At 43.3% G+C, this 16422-nt stretch overlaps 1 protein-coding gene across 1 annotated transcript in view; it reads right to left on the bottom strand.

The window, feature by feature from the left end:
- Positions 1-16136, bottom strand: part of ctnnbip1 (catenin, beta interacting protein 1) — a 29066-nt gene extending 12930 nt beyond the window's left edge. The window contains exons 1-3 of the mRNA XM_029664590.2: positions 15973-16136; positions 5225-5339; positions 3276-3366 (exon numbers count right to left, since the gene is read on the bottom strand). Coding sequence (XP_029520450.1) covers positions 3276-3366; positions 5225-5320 — 187 coding nt within the window. The 5' untranslated portion in view covers positions 5321-5339; positions 15973-16136. The remainder of the gene's footprint in view (positions 1-3275; positions 3367-5224; positions 5340-15972) is intronic.
- Between the last annotated feature and the right edge of the window lie 286 nt (positions 16137-16422).

Genomic DNA, 16422 nt, shown 5'->3' on the forward strand with positions numbered 1-16422 from the left:
TTTTGTGAAGTGCAGCAGTCCCTCCTGCAGCAAAGCACCCCCACAACATGATGCTGCCTCCCCCATGCTTCACATTTGGGATGGTGTTCTTTGGCTTGCAAGCCTCCCCCTTTTTCCTCCAAACATAACGATGGTCATTACGGCCAAACAGTTATATTTTTGTTTCATCAGACCAGAGGACATTTCTCCAAAAAGAACGATCTTTGTCGCCATGTGCAGTTGCAAACCGTCGTCTGGCTTTTTATGGTGGTTTTGGAGCAGTGGCTTCGTCCTTACCGAGCGGCCTTTCAGGTTATGTCATTTTTACTGTGGATATAGATACGTTTGTACCCGTTTCCTCCAGCATCTTCACAAGGTCCTGTTGTTCTGGGACGGATTTGCACTTTTCGCAACATCATCTCTAGGAGACAGAACGCGTCTCCTTCCTGAGTGGTATGACGGATGTGTGGTCCCATGGTGTTTATACTTGGGTACTATTGTTTGTACAGATGAACGTGGTACCTTCAGGCGTTCAGAAATTGCTCCCAAGGATGAACCAGACTTGTGGAGGTCTACAATATTTTTTCTGAGGTCTTGGCTGATTTCTTTTGATTTTCCCATGATGTCAAGCAAAGACGCACTGAGTTTGAAGGTAGGCTATGAAATACATCCAGAGGTACACCTCCAATTTACTCAAATGTCAATTAGCCTATCAGAAGCTTCTAAAGCCATGACATAATTTTCTGGAATTTTCCAAGCTGTTTAAAGGCACAGTCAGTTGAAATAAATAAATTAGGCCCTAACCTATGGATTTCACATGACTGGGCAGGGGTGCAGCCATGGGTGGGCCTTGGAGGGCACCTACTTGGCAGCCAGGCCCTCCCACTGGGGAGCCAGGCCCAGCCAATCAGAACAAGTTTTTCCCCTTAAACGGGCTTTATTACAGTCAAACGATCCTGCAGGTGAAGAAGCCGGATGTGGAGGTCCTGACAAATTATCTAAAATGACAATAGAGGCAGCTTTTGGTAGAGAAATTAACATTAAATTATCTGGCAACAGCTCTGATGGACAGTCCAGCAGTCAGCATGACAATTGCACACTCCCTCAAAACTTGAGACATCTGTAACATTATGTTGTGTGTCAAAACTGCACATTTTAGAGTGGCCTTTTATTGTCCCCGGCACAAGGTGCACCTGTGTAATGACCATGCTGTTTAATCAGCTTCTTGATATGGCACATTTGTCAGGTGGATGGATTATATTGGCAAAGGAGAAACGCTCACTAACAGGGATGTAAAGAAATGTGGGTACAAATGTGGAGAGAAATAAGCTTTTTCTGCATATTTAAAATTTCTGGGATTTTTTCAAATGTATTTTTCATGAAAACAACACTTTACATGTTGCTTTTATATTCATGTTGAGTGATGTTGGCCCATCTTGACTCCAATGCTTTCCACAGTTGTGTCAAGTTGGCTGGATGGCCTTTGGGTGGTGAACCATTCTTGATACACACAGGAAACTGTCCGGGGGTATCATCGGATGGGGCCACAGTGTCTCCTGACCCCTCCTGTCTCAGCCTCCAGTATTTATGCTGCAGTAGTTTATGTATCGGGGGGCTAGGGTCAGTTTGTTATATCTGGAGAACTTCTCCCGTCTTATCCGGTGTCCTGTGTGAGTTTTAAGTATGCTCTGTCTAATTCTCTCTCTCAGAGGACCTGAGCCCTAGGACCATGCCTCAGGACTACCTGGCATGATGACTCCTTGCTGTCCCCAGTCCACCTGGCCGTGCTCCTGCTCCAGTTTCAACTGTTCTGCCTGCGGCTATGGAATCCTGACCTGTTCACTGGACGTGCTACCTGTCCCAGACCTATTATTTGACCATGCTGGCCATTTATGAACATTTGAACATCTTGGCCATGTTCTGTTATAATCTCCACCCGGCACAGCCAGAAGAGGACTGGCCACCCCTCATAGCCTGGTTCCTCTCTAGGTCTCTTCCTAGATTTTGGCCTTTCTAGGGAGTTTTTCCTAGCCAATGTGCTTCAACACCTGTATTGCTTGCTGTTTGGGGTTTTAGGCTGGGTTTCTGTACAGCACTTTGAGATATCAGCTGATGTACAAAAGGCTATATAAATAAATTTGATTTGATTCAGCATTTAAAAATCCAGCAGCGTTGCAGTTCTTGACACACCCAAACCGGTGCACCTGGCACCTACCACCATACCCCACACCTAAATATTTTGTCTTACCCATTCATCCTCAGTGCAACAAATACACAATCCACATCTCAAGGCTTAAAAATACTAAGTATTTTACTAAACCCATCTCCTCCTCTTCATCAATAAGGGATCATAGCTTTCACCTGGATTCATCTGGTCAGTTTATGTCATGGAAAGAGCAGGTGTGTCTAATGTTTTGTGCACTCAGTGTATATATTTGTTTAATTTTGGCAACACCACTGCAGTTGACCTAAACTTTGAATACCACTGGTCTAGTACAATGCTGCTTCCCAATACATCATATAAACCAGCTTATCTTTCACAATAGTCCAGTCCATAAAATCACTACTCTCCAGCAAACAGCAATCACCCAGACAGAGGGAGATAAGATTCTATTATTTCAGGTACGGTGTCACAGGCAATTTTCTCTGGTTGCCACTGCTGGCCTGAGGCAATAATAAAATATGTGGATAAACTAGGCCCAAGACCCAGCAGGGTCACGGAAGAAGGACAGCAAGGGCTTTCAAGGCTCCAGTCACAGCCGTTTTGGGATTCAGCCTGGAAGGCAACTGATAAGTCTGGTCGAATCAAGAGGACCTCATCAATGCATTTGTTTGCTCCTTGAAGTACAGGCACCAGCAGGCAGTGACATCCATCAACCAACCAACCAAGTCCTTATTTCTATTGACTTGGCGCCCTCTTGTGTTGATGTGTGTATCGGCAAGAGCGAGAGAGGCTCCATAACGTCTTGTGCCTTGCTGAGCGACTCATGTACAGTGGATATTACTTTATTTCATCAATTAAGTGTCTACAAACAATTTCCCCAAATGCGTGCTTGGCAGGGAATAATGACACCTCTTAGTCACTGACAGCTCCACCCAGACAGCCTGTTGGTCTGGTGAGTAATCCATCAGGGTTGGTAGACCAGAGCACTCGGGTGTGTTCACTAAGGTGAAACGTTTACAACAATGCAGATAAAAATTTAACCAAACAGAAATTCCAGTTCCACGTGACTGACAATAAAATCTGTTCTACATAATGCTTTTCTATCTGCTGTGTGTATGGGTGTGGCCCTTACCCTGGTCTATGTTGTGCTGTGGTAGCTGGCTCATCTGAGCGTTGACCACGCCTGCGTAATTCCGTAGAAACGCCTCCTCACTCGGCGTCAGCTGAGAAACAATTAATTAATAACGTATTAAAAAAAAATATATATATATATATATATATATATATTAGTAATGTTTTAACCCCCCTTTCTCCCCAATCTTGTCTCATTGCTGCAATTCCCCAACGGGCTCGGGAGAGGAAAAGGTAGTGTCTAGAGGTCGACCGAGTAATCGGAATGGCCGATTAATTAGGGCCGATTTCAAGTTTTCAGAACAATTGGAAATGGGTATTTTTGGACGTCGATTTGCCGTTTTTTTTACATATTTTTTTTATACCTTTATTTAACTAGGCAAGTCAGTTAAATAACACATTTTTATTTTCAATGACGGCCAAGGAACGGTGGATTAACTGCCTTGTTCAGGGGGAGAACGACAGATTTTCACCTTGTCAGCTCGGGGGATCCAATCTTGCAACCTTACAGTTAACTAATCAAACGCAATAACAATCTGCCCCTCTCTCGTTGCACTCCACAAGGAGACTGCCTGTTACGTGAATGCAGTAAGCCAAGGTAAGTTGCTAGCTAGCATTAAACTTATCTTATAAAAAAACAATCAATCATAATCACTAGTTAACTACACATGGTTGATGATATTATTAGATATTATCTAGCGTGTCCTGCGTTGCATATAATCTGACTGGGCATACAAGTATCTGACTGAGCGGTGGTAGGCAGAAGCAGGTGCGTAAACATTCATTCAAACAGCATGTCCGTCAAGCATTGCACTGTTTATGACTTCAAGCCTATCAACTCCCGAGATGAGGCTGGTGTAACCGAAGTGAAATGGCTAGCTAGCTCCTCCCTGGGCTCGAACCAGCAACACAACGACAACAGCCACCATCGAAGCAGCGTTACCAATGCAGAGCAAGGTGAACAACTACTAGAAGGCTCAGAGCATGGGTAACGCTGCTTCGATGGTGGCTGTTGTCCTTGTGTTGCTGGTTCGAGCCCAGGGAGGAGCGAGGAGAGGATGGAAGCTATACTGTTACACTGGCAATACTAAAGTGCCTATAAGAACATCCAATAGTCAAAGGTTAATGAAATACAAATGGTATAGAGGGAAATAGTCCTATAATAACTACAACCTAAATCTTCTTACCTGGGAATATTTAAGACTCGTGTTAAAAGGAACCACCAGCTTTCATATGTTCTCATGTTCTGAGCAAGGAACTGAAACGTTAGCTTTCTTACATGGCACATATTGCACTTTTACTTTCTTCTTCAACACTTTGCTTTTGCATTATTTAAACCAAATTGAACATGTTTCATTATTTACTTGAGGCTAAATTGATTTTATTGATGTATTATATTAAGCTAAAATAAGTGTTCATTCAGTATTGTTGTAATTGTCATTATTGCAAATAAATAAAAATTGACCGATTAATCGGTATCGGCTTTTTTGGTCCTCCAATAATCGGCATCGGCGTTGAAAAATCATAATCGGTCGACCTCTAGTCGAGTCATGCATCCTCCGAAACATGAGCCGCCTAAATTCGCTTCTTTACACCCACTCGCTTAACCTGGAAGCCACCTGCACCAATGTGTTGGAGGAAACACCGCCTGCAGGATGACCAAAGTCATCCTGCAGGCGCCCGGCCCGCCACAAGAAGTCGCTAGAGCGTGATGAGCCAAGTAAAGCTCCCCCGGCCAAACCCTCCCCTGGCCCGGATGACGCTGGGCCGATTGTATGCCGCCCTAAGGGACTCCCGGTCACGGCCGGTAATGACACAGCCTGAGATCAAACCCCAGACTGTAGTGACGCCGCACATAAAAATTAATCAATTATTTATAACCACAAGAGCTTTGAAATTGATAATGCACCAAATATCTATGCTACTAATACAATATATGGGTATACGTACATTTGATCCCATCTTCTTCAGCATGAGCAGGACCCGCACCTTTTGCTGGACGTACATCTCTTCAGGAGACTTCCCTGGGGCCTCCTCACGGTTCATCCCCCCTGCTCCTGTAGCTCTGAGACACAAAGTACATTTTTAGAAAGTGAAAGGCATCCTCCAGCTATTTTTTAAAAACTTTCCTGTTGAAAAGCAATATCCCAAGTATAAATAGAGTAATGTAAACTCACTTAATAGTGTTTTCTTAGAAAGCTGCAAACTAGAAGGAGTAGTTAATTCAAGGAGTTGTAATGCCGACCCCCCTATTTAAAACCACTGAGAGCGGGTCAATGATGATGCTGAAAGTCGAGGCCTATCATGGGCTAACGCTGAATCCCAACTGACACTCTATGCCCTTCATACAGTGCACTATGTAGGGAATAGGGTCCCATTTAGGATGCATCCTAAGTCAGTGCAGGTTGGTACATCACAGTAGAAACAGCTCTCATTAATATTGCATGGGAGTTTTCACAGAGCTCCCTTTCTCGCCCCTGCTTGCTCCCTCCATCTCTCCCTCTGTTACTAATGACCTATTTTCACAGTCAATCTGCAGAGAGATGGGAAGAGAACAGAGGCGATAAAAAGCCCTTCCATTGCTAATGCAAATGACAGAAGGGATAGGTTCCTTTGTGACAGGCTGCTGCCGATCACAAGATTTGTTGTTGTCGAATTTGATTTCTTTCTCGTGGTGCACCAATAAATATTTCCATATTTTCCCAAAAAAGCCTAAAGCTGTTTTCTACAAAGTGGAATACTGAAAAGGAAAGTAAAAAGTTGGATAACCAAGAAGAGAAAGATTCATCCTTTACAAATGAATTCCCTGGGGCTGGGTATCACAGGAGAATCCTATGGGAGACACCGAGTCTGATAGGGTTTCTTTCACATTTGTTGGGCCTCTTCCTATACAAAGGGCTGCTAACACATGTTGACAGGCTGTTTGATTTCATCAAAAAGCTGGATCAGCCCCCTTTTTTAGAAGGATGCTGCGGCTGCCGTTAGCTGGGGTGTCATTGAGGGGGACAGACAGACATTGGCAACAAAAAAACATTGGTCACCTTAGTTGTATGTGGATAATTTCTACACGGTGGGTTGATTTTATACTCTCTTAGCTGCATGCTGCAAGCAAGCAAAAGGTCTACAGAAATAAAAAATTAACTTAGGCAGTGGGTTAACTGCCTTGTTCAGGGGCAGAATTACAGATTTTTACATTATAAGCTCTGGGATTCGATCTAGCAACCTTTCGGTTACTGGCCCAACGCTCTAACCACTAGGCGACCTACACACTAAAAACCCAAGATATCTATGATGCAGTGCAACATAAACAAAAGGTTTCAATAGAAGCTCTTCATATTGACAGAGAGAGATGGATAGACAGAGAGCCTGCTTTTTACAGGACTCAAAGTGAGAAGAACATTAAAGACGTTCACGTTTGGGAAAAATGGGGTTGGGATGGTAGCTCAGAGCCTTAGTGGTCAATTGATCAAATGTCCCCCCCCCCCCCCACACACAAATGGGTCAGCCAGGACTCTGGGAAGGCAGAGGCCTAACAGCCGACGACACGCAATGCATGATAAAAACACAGACAGCAATATGTCAAATCAAATCAAAGTTTATTGGTCGCATACGCATGTTATATACAATAGCTCCAATAGTGCAGTAATACCTAGCAAAAAACAACACATACATAATTCAGAAAAAGAAATAAGTTATATATGATGAGCCATGAATCGAATACAGTATATACACTGAACAAAAATATAAATGCAACAATTTCAAAAACAAACTGAGTTACAGTTAACAAGGAAATCAGTCCATTTAAATAAATAAATTAGGCCCTAATCTATGGATTTCACATGACTGGGCAGGGGCTTTATTACAGACAGAAATACTCCTCAGTTTGATATGCTACACCTGTCAGGCGGATGGATTATCGGAGCAAAGGAGAAATGCTCACGAACAGGGGTGTAAAACAAATTTGAGCAATTTTTGCGGGGGGGGAATAAGCTTTCAGTGTATGTTGGGGATCTGTTTTTTTGGCTCATGAAACATGGGACCAACACTTTATATGTTGCATGTATATTTTTGTTCAGTGTACATATAAAGTGGGTGAAATAGTATGTAAACATTATTACTGACCAGTGTTCAATGACTTTGTATACACAGGGCAGTAGTCTATGGTGCAGGGTAGAGAACCGGGTGGTAGCCGGATAGAACAGTGACTAAGGTTCAGGGAAAGGTACTGGGAGGAGGTCGGTTAGTGGTGACTTAACAGTCTGATGGCCTGGAGATAAAATCTGCTTCTCAGTCTCTTGGTCCCAGCTTTGATGCATATTCAATGTAGCGGACGGCAGGTAGCCTAGTGTTTAGAGCATTGGACAAGTAACCGACAGGTTGCAAGATCGAATCCACGGGCTGACAAGGTAAAAATCAGTCGTTCTGCCCCTGAACAGGGCAGCTAACCCACTGTTCCTAGGACGTCATTGAAAATAAGAATTTGTAACCGACTTGCCTAGTTAAAACCTGTACTGTCACTGACTTCTAGATGGTCGGGTGGCTGAGGTCCTTGATGGCCTTCCTGTGACACTGGACGCTGTAGATGTCCTGGAGGGCAGAGAGTGGGCTGACTGCACCACCCTCTGGAGAGCCCTGTGGTTGCGGGCAGTGCAGTTGCCGTACCAGGCGGTGATAGACTGACAGGATTCTCACATAGGTGCATCGGTAGAAGCTTGTGAGGGTCTTGGGGGCCAAACCAAGTTTTTTCAGACTGAGGTTGAAAAGGCACTGTTCTACGCTGTCTGTGTGAAAGGACCATTTCAGGAAGTCAGTGATGTGTACGCTGAGGAACCTGTCGATGTGGATGGGGGCGTGTTCTCTCTGCTGTGTCCTGTAGTCCACAATCAGCTCTTTTGTTTTGTTGACGTTGAGATTATTTTCCTGGCTCCACCCCGCCAGGGCTCTCACCCCCTCCCTGTAGGCTGTCCCATTGTTGTTGATAATCAGGCCTACCACTGTTGTGTCGTCAGCAAACTTGATGATTGAGTTGAAGACGTACGTGGCCACACAGTCATGGGAGAACAGGGAGTACAGGAAGGGGCTAAGTACGCACCCCTATGGGGCCCGTGTTGAGGATCAGCGTGGCAGAGGTGTTTTTGTTGCTTACTTTCACCACATGGGGGTGGCCCTTCAAGAAGTCCAAGACCCAGTTACACAGGGAGCTTGAGGGCACTATGGTGTTGAAGGCTGAGCTGTAGTCAGAGCATTCTTACATACGTATTTCTCTTCTCCAGATGGAATAGGGTAGTGTGCAGTGCAATGGCGATTGCGTCGTCCGTTGATCTGGGGCGATATATTTATTGTAGTGGGTCAAGGGTGTCGGGTAAGGTGGAGGTGATATTGTCCTTAACTAGCCTTAAAAAAGCACTTCATGATGACAGAAGTGAGTTCTACGGGGCGATAGTCATTTAGTTCAGTTACCTTCGGTTTCTTTGGTACAGGAACAATGGTGGAAATCTTGAAGCAATTGGGATACGGAGAGATTGAATATGTCTGTAACCACTCCAGCCAGCTGGTTTGCACATGCTGTCTGAGCCAGCAACCTTGCGAGGGTTAACACGCTTAAATTACTTACTCACTTCAGCCACGAAGCATGAGCGTCCGGGACCCGCATCGGCGGATTCATGTTTTTTTCTCCCTCGAAGAGGGTGTTTAGTTCATCCGGAAGCAAGGCTATGGTGACCGCGTCATGGCTGTCGTTCCCTTTATAATCTGTAATTGTCTGGATCCTTTAAAAAAAACAAAGGAGAGCCGCACACACTAGGAGCTCAGATACAAAAATGCAATGTCCAACATGTCGACAGACAAGTTGTCTTCATCAGGGTATAATGACAAACACTGCGGGGTGACTCATTTATATGGTGTCAAAAGACACACACAGGTGTCTAATCATGGCCGGGTGTGGCCTGATATCATTAGTTAATTGTCATGTTAAAATAGCATACAAAAAACAAATGGATAGCGTACGATCATAGATACAATTTGGCTACATAAGCCTACAAACATTTACAATAGCAAAATCACAATAATGGCTTCCGATAAAAGTCTACGTTGAGAGGGTCTGTGAGATTTCAAAACCATAACTAGAGACTGTCAACAAATACAATAAAGATTTGCTGATTGAGTGAGTTCATAAGTTTACTCAGCACTATCAACACTTTTATAAGCCATAAAGTACATGTTCTCCCTACTTCCACTTGTGCTACAACCAGCACTGCAGCTACAATAAATGAGTACGAAAGTGTATTGATAGGCTTACGTTGTTATTATTGGCGGCTTGGGACTTTTGGCATGAGGCAGAAATAATGAGGTGCGACTCGAGTTACGCCGTCAGCTGGAAGACAATGTCCCCTTGCTGCTAATTGTCAGTGGAGGAAAGGTAGAGTGGAGGGATGCTGAGAAGTGGACCCTCAGTCTGCTGTTCTCGCCTTCCTCTGAGACAGACCATCAGATGCAGGCATCAGTCCAGAAAAAAAATATATAAATGCTAGTTATTTAAATGTATGATCACTCAGCTGTGCCTCAAGTAATACAACAACTGATCTATTACCGGTGTAACCATATAGCCTACCTCACTTTTTGAAATTAACATTTTTAAATAGAAGTCTGAGAAGAACAATGCATTGTAATTCAAGCAAAGCCAATGTGATGATAATGTATTGGGCATATAGACTACTGAACAAACCCCATTGCTATAGTAATGTTTTAATAGGTTAATGTTAACTGGTTCCTTGATCTGATCTATAGGCTATGCTTTAAAGTAGTCTACTTTAAAAAAAAAATGTTTTAAACATTTATTTAACTTATTAGAATCTCCCCACAAATGCATTTTGTTTAAAAGTAATAACTAGTGAAGGCTATTGGTAAAAGCAGCTGCGAGATATGCTTTTTCTCCGTGACCAAAACATGACATTGTGCACATTAAACTGGGATAAAGTTGTAGGTTACACTGGCAAGTAAATAATATTGACCAGGGTACATTTAATTATAAATCTGATCATTGCACATTGGGGAGATGTGGGAAGCTAAAAGGCTAGCTCTTTTGCTGTTTTTAGCTAGCTAGCAAGCTGCTAGCGGTGTAGCCTACAGCAAACTGGCAGGCACAAAACGAGGTAATATAAAACAAACATTCATTATGTAACTACTATTTCTAATTTACAGTTCATATATGGAAAAGAGATAATTGAAATAAATTCATTAGGCCCTAATCTATGGATTTCACATGACTGGGAATACAGATATGCATCTGTTGGTCACAGAGCAGGTAAGGGCGTGGATCAGAAAACCAGTCAGTGCCTGGTGTGACCACCATTTGTCTCATGTAGTGAGACATCTCCTTAGCATTGAGTTGATCTGGCTGTTGATTGTGGCCTGTGGAATGTTGTCCCACTCTTCTTCAAAGGCTGTGCGAAGTTGCTGGTTATTGGCGGAAACTGGAACACGTGGTTGTACACGTCAATCCAGAGTATCCCAAACATGCTCAATGGGTGACATGTCTGGTGAGTACGCAGGCCATTGAAGAACAGGGCCATTTTCTAGAACTGTGTACAGATCCTTGTAACATGAGGCCATGCATTATCATGATGAAACATGAGGCGATGAAATCATGATATCTCTATGCCTTCAAATTGCCATCGATAAAATGTAATTGTGTTCGTTATCCGTAGCTTATGCCTGCCCATACCATAACCCCACCATGGGGCACTCTGTTCACAACGTTGACAATAGCACACCGCTCGCCCACACGACACCATACACTCTGTCTGCTATCTACCCGCTATTTACCCTATAGAACAGGGATGTGACATTTGAAGTGAGACATCGGTGGCATTGTGTTGTGACAAAACTGCACATTTTAGAGTGGCCTTTTGTCCCCAGCTCAAGGTGCACCTGTGTAATGAGCATGCTGTGTAAAAAAGCTTATTGATGTGCTACATGCGTCAGGTGGGTGGATTATCTTGGCAAAGGAAAAATGCTCACTAACAGGGATGTAAACAAATTTGTGCACAAAATCATATGGGAAATTTCAGGGAACGTTTATTTCAGTTTATGAAACATGGGACCAACACTTTACATGTGTATATATCGTTGTTCAGTATATTATTAAAATATGCAGTTGGTTTTCATTGAAATGAGCTAACAATGGCGCTGTTTTGAATGGGATTCTTCTTTGCTTTTACCACAAACATTAAGAAAACAAGAAAATCTCTGCTAGCAGATACCCATAGACTGTTCATCTGACTCTGGGGGAAGTAGATAAAGGGCCTCATTTCAAAAATCCCGATGCATCCCTTTTATGGACAGGCTAATTCTGTGGTAAATGAACACTGATCCACAAGGGGTGCTCAGAGCAACGGGGTTAATAACCCAGCCAGACGCAATCAAACGCTGCTTTAGGCCCAAACTAATCCTTGTCTCTGACACTGTTTGGGCTCTTGTCAGTGTTGCCATGTTTTGCAGCACGGAGCAGGCAGGCACTCCAGGAGGCTAGCTGTCTGAGACTTACTGGGCAGCTCTGTTAAATCTCAGCTTAATATCAGGGATCCTAACAACAATAACAGTAGTTGCGTCTCAAATGGCACCTTATTTCCTAATATAGTGCACTATGTAGGGAATAGGGTGCCATTTGGGACACATCCAGTGCCATCTGAAGTCTGGACTGTCTATAGAACAGGGATGTGACATTTGAAATAAGTCGCTACAAGCAGAGCCGCCTAAATGCGTCATAAACAGAGGAAATGCTTCAAGATCCATTTGCGATTATCCACCAAGCATCTTCTGCATGCATGCGTGACTGAGTTTGTGTGAGAGAGACAAGAACACAGCTACTCAGGAGCTTTCTGACACTGTCTACTCCCCTTACACTCAACCCTTAGCTGCCAGAGACCACAGCCAGGGAAGGGACCACAGCCAGGGATTAGTGTGCAATACGATAGGCCTTCGCATGTGACAGGGTCAGGAAGGCCACAGGCCTCCACAGTGCACCAACCCAATGATGACAAATAGGAGCCCTTTCCACACATCATGTCTGTCCATTTAACCTGTTATTAAAGTCACTCACAATGTCTGATTGTTCAGAAATAGTATGCTTGTACAGTGGGCCTGGGAAAGAAGCCAAATAGGAGCGATAGAATTTGACTTGGGAATTGGCATTGAGTGAAGTTCGGACTCCTTCTATAAACCAAATCATGTTGTAGGCAGGGTTGATGGGCAGAAATGGCTTAGCTTGCATTCTCTGAGATATCTTAGGCCTAAGTCCATCTCATAAGCAATGTGTCAGAAACAAAAGTCCTGTATGCACACTGGCAGCTTGATTGCCAACTACTAGGCCGTTCTCTGCGGCCGAGCAGGTCCAGGCATGGACCAGTAACACATTTACATAGGGCCTAGGCCATATGGGCCTCTCTTCCATTTGGGAAGTGAACAGAGCTGCAGGTCAATTCCAATTGATCAGACAACTTCTCATGAAAATGTTATCTTAAAATCAGCACTTGATCACCAACTCCTGCTTGCTGTAACAATCCCTTCTATGGTTGTGAAAACAAGCCCTAAAAAGTAGCACATCAAGGAAATTGCTTTTATAAAATGCAGGCTTGTTTTGAAAAAGGACCTCAACTGGAGAGGGTCATACGATGTAGGCCAGGCTGTGGAGGGCTCCAAAAAAACTGAACTCTTCATGAGGGGCCGCAGTGGGGTGGGTCTGCGTACCCACATCCCCACCCGTGAGCAAAAATGCTTGGGTGGCCCCCCTCGTGACAGCGAAGAGGAACATTATAAGTTTTAAAGTAAATTTAATGCAATTCTGCACATTTTTCCATTTGGCGGAGAGAAAAATGTGCCGTTCTTAATATAGTAACCAATGATCAGTGGGCCCCACCCCGGTCGATAACTCGACCATGCTACTAGTTTAGATAGTTGGCCCCTAGACTAACTTACCAATCTAAAAACAAATGCTGATTGAGTGACTGCTGATGCACAACCAAATGTCAAAATAGCACCTTGTGTATTTAACTCTCAACAGTAAGTTGAGACCCCGACTGAGTTCCACGGATAAAAAAGATATACATTTTGTTTATTTGTTTGGTGAAATTGGTCTGCGGCCTACAAAAGGGGGGGCCGCATGCGGCCCATGAGCCACCAATTGCCCATCCCTGATCTAGGCTACTGTATATCTGCAGCAGGCTACTTTTGTGACTACTGGCTAGTCTACCTCTTCACATTTGCAGTTCAGCAACAATGGCCACAGTATTTGAAGACAATGGTGATGAACTGGATTGTGAAAATATGATTGATAAGTAGGTCATGTCTTGTTATCACCATGTGAGGCATAAATTCATATAATTCTACAAAATGATATCATTATGACTAAGTCTGTCTTGAAAAGCTAAGTGGAAGGGCCTACAAACAGCAGCAAACGAGAAATATTGTGTGTCAACTTGACTAATAATGTGACTGTGTCAATTAACCTGAGTAAAAATTTGCCTGCCCTTTTTCCATGATTGCTTTTTGATTTGATTTATTAAGTTCCCTATTAGCAGACGCCAATGGCGACAGCTAGTCTTACTGGGGTCCGACACATAACAAAAAATACATCACAGACAAAAAACGTTACAATTTCCATACATGTAAAAACATCAACATGTAGTGTCTGTGCATCAGTTACACATACGTCAGTACATACTACATACACACAAGTTGGTCTTCATCAAATAAAGCATTTCAGAGACGAAGTAGGACTACTGCATTACGAAATACAATGCATAGCTTTTTCCTCTTGCTCTACACAACCTCTAAGGAATTGAGACAGAAGTGGCAGCAGTAATCTGGTCCCACTGGGACATGGCTGTGAGATCTGAAAGAGACAAAGATGTCTGGCACCTATTAAACAATGATCTAGATAAATAATAAAATAATTTCTGCAAATCAGTGCCAGCTCTACAAAAGGAATGGCATAGGCTATTACTGCCAAGGTAAGATCTGGGCTGATACTACCAGTATTTGAGAAGACATTTTAGGGGGAAATGACAGCAACAGGACAATTTGAACCAACCACCCAGTTACACTGAAAAGGCATCTGCTGCATACAATCTACTAGGTCGAAGCATCATCCTCCTAGTTCAGTACTTTCAGCAAGTCCAACACCTTATGGTGGTGGACTGAGTCCACTGTCCATTTTACACTAGGTTTGGTTTTGTATGTACGAGTACCCTACTTGTACTTGATAACAGCACCTCCCTGGCATAATGAGAGGGAGGGTAGGGTTGAGAGGGAGGGTAGGGCAAGGGTCCTAATCTGGTTCCAAACCCCAGACACACAGGGGAATGTGCAGACTAAGAGAGCCATACGGTTCAACCAAGTTCACACATTTCCAGGAGAATCTCAAGCCCCTGTCCGTAGCCTGCCCTAACACCCACTCGTCAATGCTCCACTGCAGGCAATATGCCAGCTTCACAGCTGAATGTGTTGTCAGCCATCTGCCAGTTGGGGAAATAAGACCTTGCAAGGCTGAGCACAATGCTCTCATGGGTGTGGAGAGAGACTAAAATAGCCTACAGAAGTCAATGTGATGAGGTTTTAGAAGTAGAAGAGGTAGCCTAGCTAGGTAGAGCGCTTTATTTTTAAATGCCCCAACAAAACATTATTACTGTTGGCTATTATATTATTGAAAATAATGTAGAAAAGTTGAAAAAGGACAATTTCATTTATAACAATAGGGTTGACTGTATATATACAAATAGGTTGAGCATTAAAGTCAGTACATTTTATTATTTTAATTATGTGGCAAATATAACACCTCATACCCAGCACATCCCTATTTTTTTGTTCGATTCAAGACCCCTTGTTTGATATCAGGACGTAAATCACTGATAACGTTACGTCCGGAATGTTGAAACATTCAAACAATAAGCTACAACAGACGAGGCGAAGCAAGAGGGTTTACTCTGCCCAAAATCTGTCCACGAAAAATAGACCACGAAGTGAGTCAACAAAAAATGTAATAGCTAAATTGCTACATGAGGCTTATTTGATAGAATATATCTCCTCAATATAATATATCATATTTGGCTATAAGAAATGTCTAGAGGAAATCACAGAAAACTCCCAAGTTCCATGTTCCTGATAGGGATAACGTAAATGTTTTGTACACATGGTATTGAGTGTAAAACGAACACTACACTGGTTATAGCTAGCTATTAGTTACTTGGTTGTTACTGTTGCAGCATACCAAGTGTAACATTGTAGCTTGTTAGCGAGCTAGCCAGCAATCACTCAACGCCGTTTCCTGTCTCCCAGTATAGCTTGGTCGGTTGCTATTAACTGACGAACTCGTGGATCGTTGCAAATCCCCTCATGCAAACCAGGACTGAAAGCATTCGAAATATATTACGAAACCCACACTACTTACTAACGTGCAAACTTTACATATATGTCTGTAACAACAGAGCTTCCCTTTGCCACCAAATAATGCTAACAGCACTAGGCTAGAGACAAAAGCCTTGTGAATGAAGTTCCTATGCTATGGGGGTGCAATTCCATCCAGGTACCGCTAGCCGATTGTAAGTATTCAACGGAGTACATGCGATATTTCTAACAATAAAACGTCCCCCAAACTCGGAGGAGAATTACCCGACGTCAGAACATTTTACATTTGAGCTTACCCCTCCTGGTCCAGTTTTCCTTTCTTCTGTGTTTTATTTTAATGGTGTGTTGTTTTACGAAGGCGTCCTGTTCCGGGGTCACATCCCTCCAGTTGGGAATCTGGTGTAAACCCTCCAGTTGGAGCTGCGTGGTGGAGCTGGCTCTCGTTGTTGTTTTAGTTCCAGGCGACCACTAGGGGAGCCGTCCGCCCAAAATGTAATTTTGTGACTGACTTTTTTAATGCATTATTTTGTTATTTACATTTAAGTAATTTATAGACAGGTTAGCTGACGTCACGAAAACTATGCGCAAGCTTCAATGGGGAACAAGGCAGTGTGTTGTGATTCTGGATGGCAAGATAGATAGCGACAAGCTGTCATGTAGGGAAATATAGGTGGCTCATGTCAGCTGGTTGGGGGTTCAGCAGCTAAGCTGATGAAACTCGATTGTATTTATTGCATTTATTATTA

The sequence above is a fragment of the Oncorhynchus nerka genome, linkage group LG7, assembly GCF_034236695.1.
Source record: "Oncorhynchus nerka isolate Pitt River linkage group LG7, Oner_Uvic_2.0, whole genome shotgun sequence".
In the NCBI taxonomy this organism is placed as follows: Eukaryota; Metazoa; Chordata; class Actinopteri; order Salmoniformes; family Salmonidae; genus Oncorhynchus; species Oncorhynchus nerka.